At 36.9% G+C, this 24,662-nt stretch overlaps 1 protein-coding gene across 1 annotated transcript in view; it reads left to right on the top strand.

The window, feature by feature from the left end:
- THSD7A (thrombospondin type 1 domain containing 7A) overlaps positions 1-24,662 on the top strand; it is a 478,593-nt gene that overhangs the window by 375,215 nt on the left and 78,716 nt on the right. Inside the window, exons 7-9 of the mRNA XM_069586624.1 lie at positions 546-740; positions 12,390-12,624; positions 17,139-17,254. Coding sequence (XP_069442725.1) covers positions 546-740; positions 12,390-12,624; positions 17,139-17,254 — 546 coding nt within the window. The remainder of the gene's footprint in view (positions 1-545; positions 741-12,389; positions 12,625-17,138; positions 17,255-24,662) is intronic.

The raw sequence follows: 24,662 nt of genomic DNA, 5'->3' as shown, positions 1-24,662 counted from the left end.
CTATTTATGCTTCCTGTTTATTTCCAGCTAACAAAGTCATTTTTAAATGAAAGAAAAAGGTTGCCAGTTGTACAAAAATAAATTCCCTGGGAGACACAGAAGTTTACAAATAGCGACTATGAGTTGGTTTCATGAAAACAAATGGTACATGCTATGGATAGAATCCTTTGTGAATGATGGCTCATCTCCAACAATTAAATAAACGGGGTAAACATAGTTCACTGATGTTCTTTATTTCAGAGATTAATATCTATAAATATCATTTCCTGGGCAGGTATGACAGCATAAAATACTTGAAGCAATGCGTTTTGTCTACATACCTAAGCATTGATAATAAAAAAGCTTCATTTGGGGATCTGTTTATTCATTCCTGGTATTTCTTTAACATCTGGCTGTAGTAGACAGTGACTCTTTTTTGTTGTTGTTGGCTTTTAACAGAGAACAAAAGGAAAGTAAGCTAATTTATTCTGGTGCCCGTCTGGTTTCAGTAGCTCATTTTACATTATTTTAAAATGATGGACTGTTGGTGATGATGTCTTTCCCAGGAGAAGAAGTTGACAGACAGCTGTGCAGAGACGCCATCTTCCCCATCCCCGTTGCCTGCGACGTGCCCTGTCCCAAGGACTGTGTGCTCAGCATGTGGTCAACGTGGTCCTCCTGCTCTCACACCTGCTCAGGAAAAACCACAGAAGGAAAACAGATACGAGCGCGGTCCATCCTGGCCTATGCAGGAGAGGAAGGTAAGGTTACCAGCTTCAGAAGGGACTCAGATCTCTTCCAGAAGCTGGTATGCCTTTCATTGTGTGTACAGCCTGGATACAGTGATAGCTCCACAAAAATCAGCTTCCTGAAACCCAGGAAACCAAGGAGCTGTAATATCTGTTGACATATTAGGCAGCTTGCTCCTGTTCCTTAATATTAGCCTTGAACATCGATCTTTAGAAAAAGAGAAAAGACTTTGAAAAATGAATTCACTTTTCCTTCCCTCCCTCCTAATAACTCAGGTTCTTTCTACTTCAAAGTGTTAAACTTGTGGAGAAATCTGAAAATGACTCCTTAAATTCAAAATGACAGGTTTCATTGTTTTCTCATTTTAGTAGTCAGTTTTTCCCAGTGAAATCCTATTCTACCTTCTCATAACTACTAAACTTTATTTAAAATAATCACCACCATGACTGTTGCTTGACTGCAAATGACATGGATTTTCTACCATTCAGGTTTTTGAACATAGGCTCTGAGTCTCATATGTAGATTGTGTTCACTTTTAAAATATGTTGCTCCTAAATCACTTCATGCTATTGGGTGAATAAAGCACAAGTTTTTCATATATTCATACCATGCAAGCTCCATCGTCAAGAAATACAAGGCTCTTGGTAATGGTCTCTCAAGTTTGTATCTGAATGCTAATTTGGCCTCTGTGTGACTGGGTGAGATAATGTCATACTTAATCTTGTCATTCTGGAAAATAACACAGGAGTAAGGAAAACACAGAAATAAGTCAAGATCTGTCACGTGTCACATGTTCTGTCTCAAGAATATAGGCATATGCTATTTAATATAGGCTGAATGACTATTTTCATTCACATTTAACACTAGTTAACGATTTCTATTTGTAGTAAGCACATGTTTCTTTATGTATACCCCTAGTTAATCAATTTTGGAAGAGTTTTCACATTGCCTATTTCATTTTCCTGTTTATGAAACATTTTAATGATAGAAATCTGCTCATGTACTTTTTTAATCAAATTTGCTTTCTTTGTAGGTTATTCTGTGCAAAAATATAAGGCCAAAAATATGTTGGCCTTAAGGCATAGGAGAAAATGTAACATATTTAAAATAGTCAACCTGTGAGAAAATTTAGAATTTTTGAAGTGTCCAAACACTTTTTTCTTGTCACCTCAATATAAACGTAATTTTTTGCTGCCAAAATAAGAATGTATTTGTGGAACCTAATAGAAAACAGAGAACCTTTCCAAGAAAAAATTATATTCCTTATGTTGTCAGACAGTAACTCTAACCTTGTATAGATTATATTCAGACTTCACACTCTATCAGCTCAAATTATGTCTTGGGCTTCATTAAAATTAGATCTGTGGTCACCCTGCTTCCTATAAATCCATTATACTCTGCAGACACTTGCTGTGTGACTAGTAATGAGTGACTTTTCGCCCTATGAGTCACATGGCTGAGATTTTGCCATGCTTGCAGAACTCACCAGATCATTATTTCCGTAGACATGATGCTTCACACTGAAAGGTCATGAAATGCTTTAAAGGCAGGAATTTATGATTGCTCTTTGGTATGTATCATCTGCTTAGTTTGAAAGGATGGAACTTGGATAATTTTTAAAGAAGGCTAACAGCTGCATCATAAGAAACACACGCTGGAGAATTATAAATGTATAAATAATTAATCATAAAGGTCAGGTGAGTGTCACTCAGTTGTGTCCGACTCCTTGAGACCCCGTGGACTATACAGTCCATGAAATTCCCCAGACCAGAATACTGGAGAGGTAGCCTTTCTCTTCTCCAGGGGATATCCCCAACCCAGGGATCCAACCCAGGTATCCCACATTGCAGGCGGATTCTTTACCAGCTGAGCTACAAGGGAAGCCCGTGAACTCAAAACATTATTTTAAGTGGAAACTGTAGAGGAGATTCAGTCAATGGAGAATCTGCTGTTATCTGTCTCTGTTAATAACAGCTACAGAAACTAGTATCATTATGTGAAATATTTGATGAAGAATTAATAACTGTTATTTGCTTGACACTGAAACACATTTTCTTTCCTTCAAAATAAGTCTTTTCTAATTCTGAAGCTTTTTTTTACATGATTTAGAAACTAATTTGCAAGAAGTTTAAGATACATTTCCCTGCCAATTAGATAACCTTTTTATAATTCTGCACAAAATCTATATTTTCTATTATTCCCCGAGAATTAATACTTGTACGTGTCATGTGTGCATGTATCTAAGTCGCTTCAGTTGTTTCTGACTCTGCAACACTGTGGACCGTAGCCCGCCAAGGCAAGAATACTGGAGTGGGTTGCCATACCCGCCCCCAGGAGATCTTCCCAACCCAAGAATCGAACGTCTCCATCATTAACAGATGGGTTCTTTACCACTAGCGCTATCTGGGAAGCCTGATCTTCTTAATTATCTGTGGATCAGAATATTACTATGATAACCTTAAGGGTAAAGATTACATTAATAAAATTATGTATTGGTTGTTTAGACATGAAATTAAATGATTTTCTGGTGAAATAACTTACAAGACAAGTTCATGTGCAAAGCGTTTATCTGGATTTACAAAATAAATGCTATAACCTATTCATTTGTACTTTTATCTCAGTAAAAATGTCACCATTATACATTATACTGGAGATTATATAACCTCTGTATTGATGAAGTCAAAGTTGTACTGCAGTAAGCCCATAAATTCAGTAACTTAATAGAACAATTTTTTTCCCTCTTGGGAATTTTGCTACAGTGATAGGTAACTCTCCATGACAGTTTGTCCCCCATGAAATGTCTCAGCATTGTGCCTCTGTATGAAAGCCTACCTCAGAATCTTCATGCGAGAAGAAGATAGCTGGGGACTCTATCTGTTTTAAGAGAGTCAGCAACTAAATTCTTTCATCCAGAGTGATTTATATCATTCCAACTGACATTTCATTATCAAAGCAGGTCATATACTCATGACTTGAATTTGAACCTAATTTCAGCAGGGGCAGGGGAAATACATTCCTACTGTGTGCTGGAAAGAAAGGAGTGCTGGCTATTGATCTTACCCCTGGTTTATCAGTCTTCTTTTGTATATGTGTCTGTGTATTTACCTCTATTTCTGTGTGCATTTATATCCATGTGTGTATATATAAGTGTGTGAGATACAGGAGTATTCCATATGACCCCAATGAACTAGACACACTCTCCATTGTTAAAATGTTCTGACTCATTCTTTTCTTATTCCTATTAAAAGAATGGTAAAATAATAGAATAGCACTTCCCTTTACCTCATGCTATACTTTCTTTTCCCTTTCCTTCCTGTCCTTTCTAGGCTCTTTAGCTCCCTTCATGAACAGCTTTATCTGCAAAGTTATTAAGTGGAGCCAAACAGTTGAGCATCTGTGCAGCAGGTGGGCAGGAGGGGGTGGTCTGTAGTGATCCAGGGTGGGTTGTCAGAGCCCAGCCTGAGTGAGATGGGCATCCCCAGTGAGAAAAGGGTGGCCTGACCTGAAATGTCAGAGACACTGAGAAGTCTAAAGGGAGGGGCACATGGATTGCACAAGAGAGTAAAAGCACAAGCAGGATGAAGAGGGAATCTCAGCGTTGAGGAAACCAAGCCAGGGGGAGGTGTCGGAGCCACGCACGGTTGAGGAGGGTTTCAATAAAGTGGAGTGGTTGAATGCAGGGTGTCAGAGTATGAGCAGAGTGATGAAGGTGGCCCATGGGGGAGCAGTGAAGATGGCAGTGGGAGATTGGTGAGGGCAGTTGGTTGACCAAATAGGTGCATGTATTAAACATAATAGTTGGGTTTCTTATTGCTAAAGAAGGGAGTTTTGAATATGTTAAGAAAGCAAACTAGAGTAAACCTTGTTGTATTATATTGGAATTTGAAGTTATCAGTGTGAATTCATGGTGTTCAATTTGTAAATCTATACATGAAAGTGAAAGTGTAGTCACTCAGTTGTGTCCAACTCTTTGCAACCCCATGGACTGTATAGCCCATGGAATTCTCTAGGCCACAATACTAGAGTGGGTAGCCTTTCCCTTCTCCAGAAGATCTTCCCAACTCAGGGATCAAACCCAGGTCTCCTGCCTTGCAGGCAGATTCTTTACCATCTGAGCCACCAAGGAAACCCAAGAATTCTGGAGTGAGTAGCCTTCTCCAGGGGATCTTCCCAACCCAGAAATTGAACCAGGGTCTCCTACATTGCAGCCGAATTCTTTATCAATAGAGCTATCAGGGAAGTCCTAGACATAAAAATACATAAAATTCAAGTATAAGTAAGATATATATTCATATTATAGATGTATACATGTGTTAGCTCTGTTCCCTGAAATGACATGGGAGCAGTGGGACCCTATGAGCAGTCAGTGCATTCAGCACTGAGATCTTGGTGTCTAATACCATTCTCCAATGAAAGGAGCCAGGGCTTCTTGGAGAAATAGCTGATTCTAGGGCTGGGATAGCAAAAGTACAAGATGTGCCTGGAGGATCTTGTGCCAGAAAGAAAAGAAGAGGAAAATATTTCAAAAGGTCACACTATTGTATATAAAAAATAGAGAACTAATAAGGACCTACCGTATAGCATAGAGAACTCTACTCAATATTCTATAATAAGCTATATGTGAAAAGAATCTGAAAAAAATGGATATACTCACACATATATGTAACTGAATCACTTTGCTTTATGCCCGAAGCTAACACAACATTGTAAACCAACTCTACTCCAGTATAAAATCAAAGTGAAATTTAAAAAAGGGCAGGGAAGCTGGCTTGAAGAGTCTCCCACTGGCCACATACAGGAGCACTGTGAATGCAAATTAACGATAATAGCTATTTCTGTACATTAACTAAGGAAACCATGAATCCATACTTGATATAAATAAATTAATTGGAAGTCTGATGAAGAGCATTATATTTACAGTCTTAAGTACCCTTCTAATGAAGAAGTTTGACAGACACTATGTTAACCCAATAATCAAAGTTTACATCATCAGTAATGGGGCAGATACAAAGGATGTGTTCCTGGCGTGGTATGGTGAGAACATGCTGTCATGTCAGTACCGTCCCTGTCAAAGATGCATCTTGTAGGATCTGATCATAAGGGAACATCTGACAGCCCCTACCTGGAAGAGAGTCTACAAAATAACTGGCCCCTGATCTTCAAAAGTGTCTAAGTTATGAAAATTAAGGAAAGATTGAGAAAGATTGAAGGAAACTAGCCGGACATAAGCTCTAAATGTAATAGTTGATTCTGAACCAGGTCCTTTTATTATAAAAAATGTTCTGAGATAATTGGCAAGTTTAAATGGGTCTGAGGACTGGATGGAAATAATGCATCAGTATTAATTGCCTAATCCTGAATATTGCATATGCTTATGTATAGGAAAATGCCCTTGATTGCAGGAAATACATACTGAAGTATTTCAGGTAATGGAGCATCATTTCAATAACTTCTTCCATATGATCGAGGGGAAAAAATTATTGGTAACATTTTAAATATCCCTATAGTTTTGGGGTTAGTTCAAGTTAAACATAAAAAATAATAGAATAAAAATAATTTGAATACAATTGCTTTTCATATAATCTTTGAGTAACAATATGTAACCTGTTATTTTGTGTATCAGCAGTAAACCAAAATGTCATAAAATGCCTCTTACTGAAATATTGTCATTTGGAAACCAAATCACAAATGGCATACTGGAAGATAGTTAATACAAAAATATTTCTTTTCAACTTGAAAATAAACTTGTGTGTATGTGTCTTACTTCAAAAGCCTTGACTTTTGGTTAAATAAGATTAATAATTTGCTTTTAGATTTGTTTGACACTTTGATGTAAAAATCTTTGTATAGTGTGAAAATACAGGATGGGTCCCAAGAGCTACTTTAGAATTATTTCAGGAATTCTAAAAGAATTCAATCCTTTAACACTTAAGTTTGACATATTTTTTATATAAATAATAGTATATTGAATTTTTTAATTAAAAATTGATGTTATATTTATGACCTTCTCTATTTTTTAGCTCATGTTGCAGGTTCTTAACAAACTTGGTTTAAAAGGAAAAATACGATTTTCAAAGTGTTTTCCATAAGTAAAACAACTTCTCTTCTCATTATAGTCAATTATCTTTAAAAAGCAAGCTATAAGAGAATATTATTTTTGCAGAGTTCAGAGTGACCTGATATTATAACTTAAGCCAAGTGTTAATGTGTCTTTACACCTTCTTTGTACTTGCAGAAAATAGATGCAAATTGAAATAAAATTATGCCAGTTTTTCCTCAAATAATTAGTAGTCCTCAGAAGTTTTACTTTGCAGTATAAAACATTGAGGGGATAAATATTTCTGTTTTACCTTGTATCATTTTTACAGTGGAATGATGTTAATTCTGAAAACCAGGAAGTACCTCTATTTCCTATAGAGGAATTTGAAGAGATCAGGATCTATTTTAAGTGTACATACACACATAACTCTGACTTCTAAGTAAATACTGCCACTTCCCCATCTTCCTGCTACTGACTTTGAAAGAGCAGTTCTGCTTCAGTCTGTTCCTACATGACCACCACTTCAGTCTGTTCCTACAGTCTTGCAGGACTTATACAGACTCTACTGTGGGATATCTTTTGTCCCTTACTACAAGGGGAAAAAAAATGGAGCGGGTGGTGGCTGCCCCAATGTCTCTTGAGGTTCTCTGTAACTAACGCACTTCCAGTTAAACTCCCTGAAATCATGCCATTGCTTTTCACCCACCAGTAGTCTGCTGTCAAAGGTATTATTGCTGCAATAGCAGGCAAAGCTACAAGTATCTTAAAATTGTAATTCACAGTACACTGTAACAGCCTCTTCTTACCCTGAGCCTAGTCCATTTTTTTAGCCTTATCGTCAGTTACTTCCCTGTGTGAACTCTGCACTCCAGTTGACTGCATCAATATTGCTAATTCCCAGGGTCATACCTGCCTGAGTGCCTCAGCTTTTATTTAGTTTCTCTTCTGCTTAAATTAAATTTTCTCTTCCTTGTCTCTCTTCCCAGAACTCTGCTTATCGAACTCCTATTTCTTCAAAAGTCATCTCAATGCCTCATCTCAACAACCTTAGTCATTTTTAGTATCCCCCAAACTAATGTAATTTTAAACTTTTGAATCTCAGTTATACTAAATACCTCTTTTAACATAATTGTCATATTCTTTATCATTATATTATTGCATTCACCTAGAATTGTACTCAAGTCTTTGCATATATTATCATTCCTGTACTTCTCTCCACTGCATTGTAAGATCCTTGAGAGTAGCAAGAATTATTTCTATTTCTAACCCCTCTAGACTATCCCTTGAAGCATAGGTAACCATTGCATATTGCAGTCAGTTCATAGGTATTCAATTAATGTTTTGAAAAGGTCTTTTTTAAAAAACCACTTATTTATTTTATTTATTTCTTTGGCTGTGCCAGGGTCTTAGTTGTGATATACAGGATCTTTAGTGGCAGCATGTGGGACTAGTTCCCTGACCAGGGATCGAACACTGGCCTCCTGCATTGGAAGCTCAGAGTCTTAGCCAGTGAACCACAGGGGAAGTCCCTGAAAAGATTCTCTTTTGTTTCCTCTCCAGTCTGTCATCTAAATTGTAAGGACTTCAATGCCATACTCAAAAACAACAGCTCTGTTAAATGTCTCCTAACCAAGGTCTTTTGGGCTTGATGGTAGGGAGGAAAAGTCATATTTAGTTTCTGAGAGAAGTTTTGCATATTATAATTGGCATTTTTGTATGCACATGAAAGTTTATTTATATAGCAGAAGTTCATCAAAGTATTATAAAATCTTTCCTTTTGGTGAAATGATAGAAAGCCAAAATAGTCACATTAATATGAAGCATATATTTTTATGTATAAGACGATTTTAAAAAATACACTTATCACTAATTTTATCACAGGTGACATTTTATAATCTCAGTACTACAGGAATGGGAATATTCCCAGATGTCTGGAATTAAATCTTCCCATAAATAATAAATAAATTCAGTATCATAACTATCAATTTTTCAACCATAAAAGTATTCCCCAAACAACATGACAGTGCTGCAGTGACTGATTATCCAAGCCATGCTTTCCAAATTGCCACATAGTCATTATAATTAAGACCACACAGGGACTTATCTGTGCAAATATCTTGACACCACACCGAAAATGCTGATGTGGCTTTAATGTAGATTGGGGCAAGAAAATAAATAGTCTTTATGTTTGTAAACTAAACAGTTATCTTGCAGTTCCTGGATGCATTATGCTGATGTTGTAGAAGCTCTTTTCTTATTATTTTTTTCAAAACCAACCAGTCAATTCCAATGTCAAAAATAATTCAGAGTTTTAAAATCACAACTTACATAGCATACATATATTCAAAGTAAAAATGGGGTAAGTAAAAACATTATTCAGTTGAGGAGGGGTAATTTCACTATTAAATAAGCAGATATAGTTTTAAATGGTTATGTAACAATGAACATATTTTTCTACAGTTAGCATGTGTTTTCCTGAGAAATACCATTGGATAAATCTAGAGCCTCAGGGAAGTCGGTAATAAGAGTGCTCATTTACTTCTCTCCAATCCAGTTAAGCAGGTTTAGGAGCTGTCCCTATTCAGATACTAACCTTCTTGCTTCCCAGGTTGCTGAGCTGTGTGATGGGAGATAGGATATGAGCTGTGACAGATGTTTTCACCTTCATGAAGCAGGGGACAGTAATGAAATGCTGTTTAAGACAGGTTATTCTGATGTTGATCCCATGTTCAACATTGCATAAGTGACTATAAATTACAGTTAAATTATCACATGAATTGCCTACTGATTTACATGCTGAATAGAGGGATGTCCTTAGTCACAAATGAAATGATACCTAAAGATCAGCTCAGGGTGTGATTTTGCTTATTACTTTTACCCAGATCTCAAACTTTAGGAGCCATCCCCCATATTAATGTTAGTTGCTCAGTTGTGTCTGACTCTGTGACCCCATGGACTGTAACCTGCCAGGTTCCTCTGTCCACGGGATCCTCCAGGCAAGAATACTGGAGTGGGTTGCCATTCTCTTCTCCAGGAGATCTTCCCAACCCAGGGATCGAACCCAGGTCTCCTGCCATATTAGGGTCACTAGCTATTGAATCACTCTTCTTAACATTTTATACCTGTTAAAACTTGCTTTCCTAATATCTAAAACCCACCTCTTATTATGTTCAGTATTCCTCCATTTACTATCACAGATATGTATGATGAACACCCAAGGTTCCACCTTTCCATGTGAACAACCAGTTATTTTCTATTCTTAAAATGAAATCCAGAGACTACGTAAGTGTGACTAGATCAAATTGTCAATAAAGTAAACAGTAAATTCCTCCAAATACTCTGTTTTTAACAGGATAAAGCTTTTTATGTTCAGAGCTGGCATCACAAATAGCATTTAGGTAAAAACAAAAAAACACCGGACTCCATAAATTCCCAACTGCTCCTGTGACTGCATCATTTAAGCTATCTGGACTCATCCACTTCATAATTTTTAACTTGTTCAGCAGCTGTGGATATAAAGTGAGATCCCACCTATAAAGTACTTATAATGGGGCCAGCATGTTAAAAAAGAGTTCCGTATTGACAACTCCACACCACATTCTATTGATTAAAAGACACATGTGTTTAACCCTTTATCATCTCTGTAATTACTGCATCTTATATTAGGTTCATTTTAAAATCACTGTGGCCAAGCAACAGTTATAGTTGTCATTGCTAGTACTTGGGAATTTCATTGTTATTCCTCAGAGCAATCAGTTCAGTTCAGTTCAGTCGCTCAGTCGTGTCCGACTCTCTGCGACCCCATGAATCACAGCACGCCAGGCCTCCCTGTCCATCACCAACTCCCGGAGGTCACTCAGACTCACGTCCATCAAGTCAGTGATGCCCTCCAGCCATCTCATCCTCGGTCATCCCCTTCTTCTCCTGCCCTCAATCCCTCCCAGCATCAAGTCTTTTCCAATGAGTCAACTCTTCGCATGAGGTGGCCAAAGTACTGGAGTTTCAGCAACCCCATAATATTTCTACCAAAAACAAAGAAATAAAAACAGGTAAGGGCCATTTGAGGAAGGAAAATAAACCCTCCCTTGGTTGCTAGCTTAAATCTTTCATTGACAAACATCTTCTGGTACAATTAAAAATGGAGCCACATTAGAACTTAGAAATAGGTACCAGTATCCTGGAAAAAAAAAAAAAAAAAAAACTCTGGAGACAACAGGGAACACTCTTTAAGAAATCCTGGATAACCAATGCATGTGATGCCACAGAGATGATATATGCAGGAGAACACAAGCTTTGATGAGTATCAACTAATAAGCTACTTGAGAGATTTGGATTCTGAATGTAAAGAAGTTTTAGGAATACCTTCCCTTTTATTTATTTTTTTCCTTTTATTTTTTTTAATTTTAAAATCTTTAATTCTTACATGCGTTCCCAAACATGAACCCCCCTCCCACCTCCCTCCCCATAACATCTCTCTTCCCTTTTAATTTATGTAAAAGTGGTACATTTTTTAAAAAGTATTTAAATAAGTCATACAAAGCTATTTGGGTGAGCATACAGTAAAAATTAGAGTTAATAAAAAAGTATTGTAGTATCACGTAAGAATCGAATCACCAGTCTATGTCCGATGCAGGATACAGCATGCTTGGGGCTGGTGCACGGGGATGACCCAGAGGGATGCTGTGGAGAGGGAGGTGGGAGGGGGGTTCATGTTTGGGAATGCATGTACACCCGTGGTAGATTCATGTCAATGTATGGCAAAACCAATACAGTATTGTAAGGTAAGATAAAGTAAAAATAAAAATTAAAAAAATAAAATAAAATAAAATGTTTCATTCAGTAAAAAAAAAAAAAAGTATTGTAGTTTAATTTGATGCCATTTTACTCTCTCTGGGACACATAAAATGATGGTCTATCTCACAGTCATTCACACATTTTAGATTTGAAGAAATACGGTGTATTATCATTCATACATGTATAGTGTATTCTTCAGTGATGCCATGGAGGGTCAGAAAGCATCTATTGATTTTAAATCAGCCTAAATCCTAATTCACTGAAATGGGCACCACTTTGAAACCTATAATTAAGACTTTCAATTTGATGGATATCATTTGTGAACATGCCGGGTTTTCCCATCTATAGAATTTATTCTACGTTTACTCCCAAGAGAGAGCCTTAGGATAGGATGAGGGTTAGAATAAGCAGAAAAAGCACCAGTGTACCACTGTAGTTATCAAGTAGTGTGATAACACAGCAAACAGTTTGCTAGAGAACCTGAGAGTTGACATATTGTATGTGCCTTGTGAGAAATTAATTCTCAGTGTCCACATTTCCTCTAGTTAGGAATTACATAGGCTTCATTTGTTCCTCCTTTTCATCTTCTCTAGAGAAGAATGGCCTGTCTTTGAGGTCCTCCTGAGTCCCCCAAACCAAATATCAAATATACCACAAAGTTTTAAGCCAGACAATGCCATTCATGCGATTTGCCTTCCCAGCAGTGTGTGGCCACATGTGCTAGTAAGTGGCCAGTATCATTCTTATGGTTAATTCCAAGGCACAGAGGATGATAAGGTTTCTGTTGGCACCATATCTAATCTGCTAATACTGTCTGTTTTTGTAGGTGGTGTTCAGTGCCCAAACAGCAGTGCTCTGCAAGAGGTACGCAGCTGTAACGAGCATCCCTGTACTGTGTACCACTGGCAAACTGGACCCTGGGGCCAGTGTATCGAGGACACTTCAGTTTCATCCTTCAACACAACTGCAACTTGGAATGGGGAGGCCTCTTGCTCCGTTGGCATGCAGACAAGAAAAGTCATCTGTGTACGGGTCAATGTTGGTCAAGTGGGACCCAAAAAGTAAGGACTTGAAAACGACAGTAGTTAACTCCTGTGATCAACCATGTAGGGATGGGCCCAGGCTTCACTTGCTTCATGAAATGGAATGTTTGATGCTCATCATACCTGACCTCAAGAGTAAGACTTCTCTGTTTTGAAGGCAGCCACTGATAAAGTTATAACAGCTTGTACCTGGGATCCATAAATTCTGTAGAAATCTCTCCATGTGGTACCTACTTTCAGTGTTATAGTAGCACTTTCTGCTTTTATTGAGCTAGTGAGGCAGTGAAAGAAGTGCTCACTCTAGGCCTGGCTGATCAATAGTGACAGTATCCAAAGTCCTAGCTGTGGAGGTCATCAGTGACCTCCTGTGTACCCGTAGGCTGTGGAGGCTGCCCATCTAGTTGAATTGGGCAATAGCCTTCTATGATCTGCCTTTTATTTCCCTTGGAAGGTACTATATCAAAAATACTGAGGCCAAATGTACTACATCTTTTAATGGTTAAATGAATAAACCATTTACTCCCAAGGGAGAGCCTTAGGACAGGATGAGGGTTAGAATAAGCAGAAAAAGCACCAGTGTCTCACTGTAGTTAACAAGTAGTGTGATAACAGAGCAAACAGTTTGCTAGAGAACCTGAGAGTTGACATATTGTATGTGCCTTGTGAGAAATAAAAAAAAAATAAAAACATATCAGCATAAACTGGGCTAACCATTTCTTGGAGAAAATTAATAAATCAGTTATAAAAATATATGCAAAGAGGGAGAAAACTCTTATCATTTGTGATTTAGACAGCATCCATCTTTCAAAGTTCGTATCACCTTAGCCATGTGAAACATGAAAAGTAAAACCCATCAGTTTTTCACTGGTAGAAAAATGGCTTATTTTCAGTGGTATAAAAATTTCTGAAAACTTGGTTGAGTTCTTAGGTTTCGTGAGTGGTCTTAAACATACTGCTTAAGTCAGATTCTGGCTTCAGTTTTCAAAAAATATTTGCAGAAATTTAATGAAAACAAAAAGTAGTAATGTAAGCACTCAATGAATCTTAGAAATTATTTTCTCTTGGAAAATTGAAAATACTTCTTAGTGTTTCAGAGAAATGATAATAATGTAACTGATATATGACAAACTCCAGGGGACAAATAAGAATTTCATGATGACTTGTTTTTTTCTAATGGCCAGAGTTCTGGACTTTAGCAATATTTTGCCCCATCATTTAGTTAGAAATTAGGAAACATGCAAAACTGATGGATTTGCTTTTCATGTTTCACATGGCTAAGATGATACAAACTTTAAAAGATGGATGCTGTCTAAATCAGCAATGATAAGAGTTTTCTTCCTCTTTGCATGTATTTTTGCAACTGATTTGTTAATTTTCTCCAACAAATGATTCACCCAGTTATGCTGATATGTTTTTTTTTGTTTGTTTCTCACAAGGCACATACAATATGTCAACTCTGGGTTCTCTAGCAAACAATTATGTAGTTAGAAAATATATGCCAAAAGATTTGAATAAATTGAGAAACTATTCCATATGTTTCATAGGTAGCCCCAAACCAATATTTCAGTAAAAATGATGCTAAATTTGTGATGAGTGTAACAAAGGATATTAACGTGCAGTATATTAAAAGTCAATAGCAGTAACAGCAGAAGCAGAAGTCCCAAGTGCTTAGGGATTGTGGGACTTGCTGGGACAAGCAAAGAGGCAGAAATATTTGCTGCAGGGAGTTATCACCTGACCAGCTTGTCATGGTTCAGATTGGAGGGTTATTGTTCTGAGCTTCTACTGGTAAGCTCACTCTGGTCCTCTTTTGCAGTTTCATTTACCTTTTAGATGTTACTGTCATATTTTCCTCCTTTATGCAAACTACAGAGTGTTTTCCTCAGCAGTGGATGTACATGCACGCAAGCCTATGTGTGGTAAAGCCTGGTGGATTAATGTCATTAAACCATTCAATAGAAAGGATATCCTGAAGCCCCATGTCAGAGCACCACAATAATCCATTAAAAATGTGCTTTACCCTTGCTGCCTTTATTCAATGACCTGGATACAAGTATAGATTTGTTAAATCAAATGAGTTTCCTTTGCCCTAAAAGTTCTAAAAAGTAAAGCAAATACTGTGAATTCCAAAGAAAATATTACTACCCTTATGCCTAAATATGCTAGGTTAAATTCAGTGACTGCTTTTCACTACTAGACATTTGAAACAAAAATGCAAATAGAAACCTTGTTTTAAACTCCTCTTAATAAAACAGATTACTGTGCAATGGCAAAATCAATGTTATTGATCTTATCTATCCTCCGAGTAACAAACTTCAACTCCTATCGCATCTGTTTAATTTGACCTTGAATAAGATTTCGGGGAAAATCAATTCCTTGATTTAAACCACAAACACTAAATACAAACAATACAAAGGAGAAAAGAAGCATGTTGACTGAACCAATTGCCTCACCAAAGGAAGTCTGAATTCATTTCATTGGATGTGATCTAGGCTGTATAATTTATATCGGTCTGTTCATTTAACAGCTTTGTTGTTGGTCATTTTGTTCTCCGCAGCTAACCAAATATCTTGCTGAGGAAATTTCTAAACTAAAATAGAATTTTTGAGGTTGTCAAAGATAGCATTGTAAATTCCATTGGTTTATTTAGAGCTAAAATTTGAAAAGGATGTAATTGAGTAATGCTGTCCCATTGTTAGAGTTCTAAAATTACCTCATTGAGAAGGAATGCTTCCAATAATACTTACTAATAATTCCATAGTTTCAATAAGAATTAACAGGATGATTATATGTGAGGTTTTGCCATATAATGTTTCCTGGTTAAGAATGTAGGTTAACATAATTCTAGTGATTTATAATCTCAGTTATAATAAAACATTAACTTCTAATGATTCTTATCTAAATTTCTTTTCTGTTCATGACTTTGATTAGGCATAGCAGTTAGGAAAGTCCAAGCGTATATTCAACATAAACCAGAGAGAATATTTCATTTTGAAATGCTGAATCCAATGTATTTTTTAAAATCCACTTTCAAATAAAGCCTGCTGTTACTGAGTAAGCAAAAAAAAAAATGTATCTGTATAGTTGAATAGAATGTAATACTTATGGATGAGATAGGACACTTAAATAAAAACATATTAAAAATGAAGTGTCAGCAGAGTGCTATATAGAAATTACGGGAAGGAGATTAATAATGTTGATTTATTCACTCATAGTTCAGTTCTGAAAACCTGATTAACTTACTTGTTGAAAGACAATTTATCTTGACGTACAAGAAATTTGACTTCTCCTATGGGGAGTATTTTTAAATCCCATTTTTCACTAATTTGCCAAGTTATTCCAGCAATAGTTATATTAGTTGATTCATTTCTTCACTGCCTCTTAACTTACTTGTCAGAGATGATATGATGCCACCTCAAAAGAAAATTCTTAGGAATCAGAACATTACTTTCAGTTACATGAATTATGTTATTATGTTTTGTTGTCCTTATATGCATCTTCTAGTATTGATAACATTTGATTGCTAATGATAGTAGAATCAGATTGTGAAGATGCAGAAAAGAATTGGGAAATTTAAAAATCATGTAATAAGTACACAATAAACAAAAGAGTATATTTAAAACTCATTCATCAGTTTCCTGAAATTCTTCTAGGAACTGAAACCTTATAAAGTGTAAGCATTTCAGTGTTTTGTCATTATTTTTCTCTCATGTTCCTAATAATATATTTTATATTTTGATATTTTTAAAAAATTATAATTAAGCTAATTTTACTATAATTTATGTCGAAAACACAGTGTTTTGTTTTTCTTTAAATTACTTATTGACTTTTTATTTATATTCATTCACTCTTATTATAATTTATTAAAATACCTAAAATAAAATCCAGTAGATTAAAACTTGGAAGAAAATGGAAGAAAAAATAAGAATACAGTGAACGAAACCAGGAACAGAACAAAAATTGTTTCTTTTAATTAGCTGTATACTTTATCTTATTACTTATTTTTATGACATTCATAGCTGTAAGTATAATATTGGTTTTTGAGCATGTACTATGTATAGAATATGCCATTATAAATTTACTTTTTTGCTAAACATATTTTGTAAAAATAAAGTACAGAGTAGCCTTGAAATTTATGATTGACAATTAGCCTATTTAGTTATACAAAGGTGTAGAATTGGTGACTTATATTTGTAATTTGAACTTTCATAAATTTCTTATAAGGCATGTTAGAAAATGCAGTTTTATTAATAGATTGTTATAAATGGATAAAGAATAATTATTATATTTTCTCTTACATAGCACAATTACTATAATTAAATTTTCACTTCCTGCCTTGAGAAGCTTTACTGAGGTTCAGTTCAGAAGAATTATTTTAGTTGCATAGTTCTTGTCAAAAAATAAAATCCTGGAGGATGAATACTACAGATGTATGACTATTTAGCAATTTTAGAAGTAAAAATTCTAAAGATATAAATTACCTGGTTCTGGGTTAGTACAGAGGTCTAGTAACCTCCCTTTGCTCTTCCTAGGTGTCCTGAAAGCCTTCGACCTGAAACAGTACGACCCTGTCTGCTTCCTTGTAGGAAGGACTGTATCGTGACACCATATAGCGACTGGACATCATGCCCTTCCTCCTGTAAAGAAGGTATGCCCTGAAGAGTTCTGAAGGCAGTTCACCCAGGATCCCTCTTCTAGGCCTCCAAGTTCCTCTGACTGAGCAATGTTTTGATTCTTACATGGGGCTGACTCTATGATCCTGGATTAGGACGAATGCCATGAAATTTGGATTACTTTCTAGAAAATAATACAGGTTTTAGAGTACCAAATAAATAAGTGAGTTTTATGCCAAAACTGACTTAAATAACTGTGTGATAGAGATCTAAGTGAAAATATTCTAGATTTTATTATATTCATAATGTTTCCTTAAGCATTGATTCTACAAGAATGTGTATTTCAAAAAGAATACAAAGTGATCTTCTGAGTACTCCTGGTTTTCAACCTACTTAGCTGCAAGAAATAGCCATGGGACCGGATTCACTACAGATTCAATTATGTGACCCAAAGGATGGGAATAAAGGAAAGAGGGAAATGATCAAAGTGTAACTCTGCCAACACTTAACATGCCATGAGGCATTTGTAAGATGAGGATTTGTTCCCAGTTTGGTTTGGTTTTTTCTTGGTATAATCGTCCTGCAGTTTGTGGGTCGTCTGCTTGGCGGCTCTATAGCGGGGCTAATGGCAACCTCCTCCAAGAGGGCTTCTGCCGCGTGCATAAGGTCCTTTCTCATTGCCGCTAAGAAAGATGTCCTCATCCTCTAGGAGCCTGTACAGAAAGTGAGCACCTTTCTCTCAGTGTCACAGATGACCTTGTCTCCTGCTTTTTATTTTACTCTCCTGACAAATAGAGGTCGTTTATCTTCAGTTTCTTCTCTGCTTCTACTTATGCTTCTTGACTCTTACTATAGGGATTAATGTAAGAATCAACTTCTGGTTTAACAACTGCTTTAAATTACCAGAATATTTTTTTTTTTTAATCCTGAAGATATTACATAAGATTATAAACTTCATAATTGATTGTTTTTGCTGTGTGGTTATTTTATATAGTTCAATATGGGCTCCTTTTTATGCTTTTTCTATTTTAAATACCATTGATATATAAAATAAATCACAAAGTAATAGAAATTTTTTCTCTGTTATTTCATTTTTTAACATCTTATTTATCTATTTATTTTTGGCTGTGCCCAGTCTTCATTGCTGGGCTTTCTGTCATTGCTGCAAACAAGGGCTCCTTTTCTTTCCATGCTGGGACTTCTCATTGAGATGTCTTCTTTTCTTGTGGAGCACAGGTTTCAATAGTTGTGACATTCAGGCTCAGTTGCTCTGTGGCATGTGGGATCTTCCTGAACCAGGGATCAAACTCATGTCCAATGCTTTGGCAAGTAGGTTCTTTTTTTTTTTTTTTTTTAATTGAAGGATAATCAGTTTACAACATTGTCTTGATTTCTGTCATACATCAACATGTATCGATCATAGATATACATATATCCCCTCCCTCTTGAACCTCCCTCCCACCTCCCACCCCATTCCACCCCCTTAGGTTGTCACAGAGCACCAGCTTGAGCTCCCTGTGTCATACAGCAAATTCCCACTGGCTATCTGTTTTACATACGGTAATGTATATGTTTCCATGCTACTCTCTCAATTCCTCTGGATTCTTAACCTCTGGATCAAAAGTCTTTTAAGGCATTTTAAAGGCTTTGGGACAAAAAGAGTTATCATTAACTCTTCAAAAATGTTAATGACTTTAATTTTATTGCTATAGTAATGTCTTTGTCATTTTTATTCAGATTTTCTTCTTTTATCCCCTTACTTTATTTTTTTTTAATTTATTTTTGATTGATGGATATTTGCTTAACTATTGCATTGGTTTCTACCAAACATCAACATTAATCAGCCATAGGTTTACCCATGTCCCTTCCCACTTAAACATCCCTCCCACCTCCTTCCCCATCCCACCCCCTAGGGTGTTTTCCCCTGAGTCATACAGCAGGTTTCCATTTGCTATCTATTTTACATATGATAATGTACGTTTCCATGTTACTTTCTCCATACCTCTCACCCTCTTCTACCTACCCAACCTTGTCCATAAGTCTGTTGTCAGTACCTGTGTCTCCATTGCTGCTTTTGAAATAGCGACATCAGTACCAACTTTCTAGAGTCCATATATATGCATTAGTACATGATAATTGTTTTTCTGAGTTACTTCACTCTGTGTAATAGGTTCTACGTTCATCCACCTCATTAGAACTGACTCGGTCTCCTTACTTTCTTAAAAACTAAATAGCATATGATATCCTTTAGTTTGGTCACAATCAGCAATAGAGTTGTAGTTTCTCATAGATTGATATTTCTGTGATAATTGTTGGTTATTCATCATTACCATGAAAAAGGTTGTTTATTACATGAAATTTATGTGCTTGAAAATTTTATTCTGGATATTTTTATACTTAATATTTTATATTGATGTAAGCCGTTTACTAATAATTCCAAAACATGCAGTTACATTGGTAGTACCATGGTTAATAACCTCACAGAACTTTAACATTTGTAAGGAAAATTTTTGAAAGTAGAAAAAAACTTTGCCTCTTCTTTATATTGGGCATTTTTCCATTTTGCATAAAATATTTTGAAATAACAATTCTCTTGGTCTTAAGTGTTTTAAAGAAATAAAGTAGGGGCTTCCCTGATGGTCAAGTGGTTAAGACTGTGTTTCCACTGAGAGGGCATAGGTTGGTCAGGGAACTAAAATCCTATATGCTCTGTGGTATAGCTAAAAAAAAAAAAAAAAAAAGCCTGGTGTGATTATATTAAAAAAATTTTAAGAAATAAGCCAGAAATATTCCATTAAATTGATGCTAGACTAGCCCTCCTAAAAATAAGGAATCAGATAAATATCTCTTATTTCATTATACCTTCATTTGAAAGTAATTTGGGATATTGAAATGTGTCCAAGAATTAGGTAATAGTTTAGTAGCCTATGAATTGGTTATTTTATTATGCATTATCTGTGTCTGGAAAAGGAAGAAAATAGATATAACTTGTTAAAAACCTATAATTGGAAATTAAATAACATGATTTTTAATTCGATCTCTGCTGGTACTTTTTATAGCACTAAAGCTGTTTTACTCTTTTCTGACCATTTATAAAATATTAAAAAATTTGTATGACAAAGTGTAATAACTTATATAAGGCACTTAAAAATTTTACAGATGAGGGAACAAATAAATTGTAAATACTCTGCATGTATTAATTAAATTAATACTCATCTGTGCTATATGTATAAATACATATTGCATTTCTAGTTTATTATTACTGTATTTAGCTAACACTTTGATTGCCCTACAGAGAAAAGCTTCAAAGAAGCTTTTGATCTCATTTAAAATATAGAACTATTCTATATAGATCAGATAATGTAAGACTTAGTGACTCACTAACAAGATTTAGTGTAAAGCAGAAAGAGCTCTAGGGAAGAAACAGGGAAAATCCACTGTGGGAGCAAATATCAGGGGAAATCTTGCTGAAAAGAAGGGAGAAGAGACCTTTTTGAAAGAGAGAATGCATAAAAGAACCCCAGGTGATCAAAAGCATCAGGAAAAGTCTTAGTAACCATGAAAAAGATGGACCATTCAAAAGAAAGTGGGATCCAACCCACTGGAGCTTGGAATGTCTGGGGGAAAGTCAGAATGTGAAGTTGGAAAATTGAGGCCGGTTATAGAAAATTGAATTAGACTTAGGTGGCGCTAGTGGTAAAGAACCTTCCAGCCAATGGAGGAGATATAAGAGATGCCAGTTCCATCCTTGGGTTGGGAAGATCCCCTGAAGGAAATCATAACCCACTCCAGTATGCTTGCCTGGGAAACGCCATGGACAGAGAAGCCTGGTGGGCTACAGTCTATAGGGTTGCAGAGTTAGACATGACTGAAACAACTGAGCCTGCATGCATAGCAGGACACAATTTCTAGTTTTCGATTGAACATAAAAATGAGTAGTGAGTTTCATGATGTGTGTGTGTATGTGTGTGTGTGTATGTATGTATATATACACACACATATGTATGCATCAGTAAACAGGGAAACCAATTTTCCTATCAGGAAGCTTATTTTCTGGTAGTATGAGACAGAAAGCAGTGGACACCACCCTTATGGCAGAAAGTGAAGAGGAACTAAAAAGCCTCTTGATGAAAGTGAAAGAGGAGAGTGAAAAAGTTGGCTTAAAACTCAACATTCAGAAATTTAAGATCATGGCATCTGGCCCCATCACTTCATGGGAAATAGATGGAAAAACAGTGGAAATGGTGGCAGACTTTATTTTTGGGGGGCTCCAAAATCACTGCAGATGGTGACTGCAGCCATGAAATTAAAAGACGCTTACTCCTTGGAAGAAAAGTTATGACCAACCTAGATAACATATTCAAAAGCAGAGACATTACTTTGCCAATAAAGGTCTGTCTAGTCAAGGCTATGGTTTTTTCTGTGGTCATGTATGGATGTGAGAGTTGGACTGTGAAGAAAGCTGAGCACCGAAGAATTGATGTTTTTAAACTGTGGTGTTGGAGAAGACTCTTGAGAGTCCCTTGGACTGCAAGGAGATCCAACCAGTCCATTCTAAAGGAGATCAGTCCTGGGTGTTCTTTGGAAGGACTGATGCTAAAGCTGAAACTCCAGTACTTTGGCCACCTCATGTGAAGAGTTGACTCCTTGGAAAAGACTCTGATGCTGGGAGGGATTAGGGGCAGGAGGAGAAGGGGACGACCGAGGATGAGATGGCTGGATGGCATCACTGACTCGATGGATGTGAGTCTGAGTGTACTCCGGGAGTTGGTGATGGACAGGGAGGCCTGGCGTGCTGCGATTCATGGGGTCGCAAAGAGTCGGACACGACTGAGCGACTGAACTGAACTGAACTGAACTGATGAGACAGAAAAGGCATTTAATGATCGTTCTAATGTCTTGATGCTTGTGAAGGATCAAGTGAAGGATGCAGGGTAGGTAAGAAAAAAGATGTGAGATCATTTTGAAGAATGCAAAAGTGGCCGAGTAACATGTAGTAGAATTTGTAATAGGCAATACGGAATAGCCATGTAGTCGTTCATCTTAAAATGAGTTGCTCAACACAGTTGCCACTGTTTCTTCAGCCATGTTCAGCTGCCTGAATGAAGGCAAGGTGTAGGAAAATAATTAGCATCGATTAAGGTCAGGGCTCTTCTAGAAGAGCACAAGAAAGGGAAGAGTGGAACAGAAAGTCAAGAGTGTTTCCAATGGAATACTTTTAATAATAATGGACACACGACTGAAGTGACTTAGCAGCAGCAGCAGCAGCAGCATGGAATCTAAGGTGGTTTGGGATGGGAGTGAGGTCATGAAGGGGATGACATAGAGAAAAAATTGATTGGGAGAATGGATTGGCAACCTTTAGAAGTAAGTGCAAAGCATTTTAGTAAAATTAGCGTTTACTTTTAGTATAGTAGGTAAAGTGGTAGGTTAGGTGGAATGACCAGAAATTAAGGTGTTTAAAAATGAGAATGTACAAATATTGATGAAGATGTCCTCAGGGGATGACAGAAGAGCTAGTAATTGATGCAAGATGCACAAAAAAAGTCACTGGAGCTGAGGAGGTACAGCATTCAGAGCCTCCAGTGCCTTGAATGGAAGAACTGTGTGGATGCCCAAACCAACAGAGTGGTGGCAGGGGTAGGAAGAGAAAGGATTACAGTGAGGGATATTTGAAAACCATTACGTAATGAAATGTTAGTTGATGACTGCCACAGAGTAAATAGATGATGGTAAAATTAATGACAGGAGCTTCAGAGGAGTTAGATATTATTGAATTAGTTAGTATCACCCACTTAATGAACCTGAACTTGACCAAACTCCAGGAGACAGGGTTAGACAAAGGAGCCTGATGTGCTATCCAGTCCATGGGATCGCAAAGAGTTGAACATGACTTCGCGACTAAACTACAATGGCGTTAAAGCGAGGAGAAAAGACTGGGAAATGGCTAGGTAGAAACTGCCTCCACTGGCAAAGAATGTGGAGGGAAATTTCTAAGAAAAGATTGAAGCTGATAGACAACGTGCTCCTTTGGATTGTTGTTGTTCATTAGCTCAGTCATGTCCAACTCTTTGCACCCTCGTAGACTGAAGCACGCCAGGCTTTCCTGTCCTCCACTATTTCAAAGAGTTTGTTCAAACTCATGTCTGTTGAGTCGATGATGCCATCCAACCATTTCATCCTCTGTCATCCCCTTCTCCGCCTGCCTTCAATCTTTTCTAGCATCAGGGTCTTTTCCAGTGAGTCAGCTCTTCACATCAGGTGGCCAAAGTATTGGAGCTTCAGCTTCAGCATGAGTCCTTCATAGGAATGACTGGTTGGATCTCCTTGTAGTTCAGCAGACTCTCAAGAGTCTTCTCCAGCACCACAGTTTGAAAGAATCAGTTTTCAGTGCTCAGCCATTTTTATTGTCCAGCTCTTAGATCCATATATGACTACTGGAAAAAACATAATTTTGACTATATGGACCTTTGTCGGCAAAGTAATGTCTCTGCTTTTTATTTGATATGCTGTCTAGGTTGGTCATAGTTTTTTTTTTTCCAAGTAGCAAATGTCTTTTAATTTCATGGCTGCAGTCACCATCTGCAGTGATTTTGGAACCCGAGAAAATAAAGCCCATTACTCTTTCCATTATTTCCCCATCTGTTTGCCATGAAGTGATGGGACTGGATGCCATGATCTTCATTTTTTGAATGTTGAGTTTTAAGCCAACCTTTTCACTCTCCTCTCTCACCCTCATCAAGAGGCTCTTTAGTTCCTCTTCACTTTTTGTTATTAGGGTGGTGTCATGTGCATATCTGAGGTTATTGATATTTCTCCCAGAAATCTTGAGTCCAGCTTGTGCCTCATCCAGTCCGGCATTTCGCATGATATACTCTGCTTATAAGTTAAAGAAGCAGTGACAATATACAGCCTTGATGTACTCCTTTCCCAATTTGAAACCAGTCCATTGTTCCATGTCCTGTTCTCACCTTTGGGTACAATGGTGGAAAGATTAGAAGATAGAAAAGACTGACAAATTCAATTAGGTTGTGCACAGCATGTATGCTGTGATCCAGGTGATGATGGAAGACATGCAGGGGGAATCGGAACTGCTAGTTTGTCAGGGCGAGTGAAGGTATGTGAGATGTTTATTTGGGATGGTGTCTTAGCAAAAGGTACTAACTGCTGTAAATTAAAATGTGTGGAACCACTAGGATACTGGTCTCCTCTGGAGCTCCTAGGTGGTAGAGGCCAAGGAGTGCAAGAATGCCAGTTCAGGAATCTGCTATCCTGTGAGTAAGAGGTTCCAAGAGGTGGGGCTGTGTTTGGCCAAGCTCAGACCATCTCACCACCAGCAGGGGAGCTCTGCCTCTCCTGTTTGGCAGCTCTCTGTTGAGTCTCCAAGAACAAAAGCCTTTCAGAAATCTAAACCTAGACACTCAGACTTAAAAAGAATAACTA

Source organism: Ovis canadensis, chromosome 4 (genome assembly GCF_042477335.2).
Source record: "Ovis canadensis isolate MfBH-ARS-UI-01 breed Bighorn chromosome 4, ARS-UI_OviCan_v2, whole genome shotgun sequence".
Lineage (NCBI taxonomy): Eukaryota > Metazoa > Chordata > Mammalia > Artiodactyla > Bovidae > Ovis > Ovis canadensis.
This window is presented reverse-complemented; position numbering and strand designations above follow the sequence as displayed.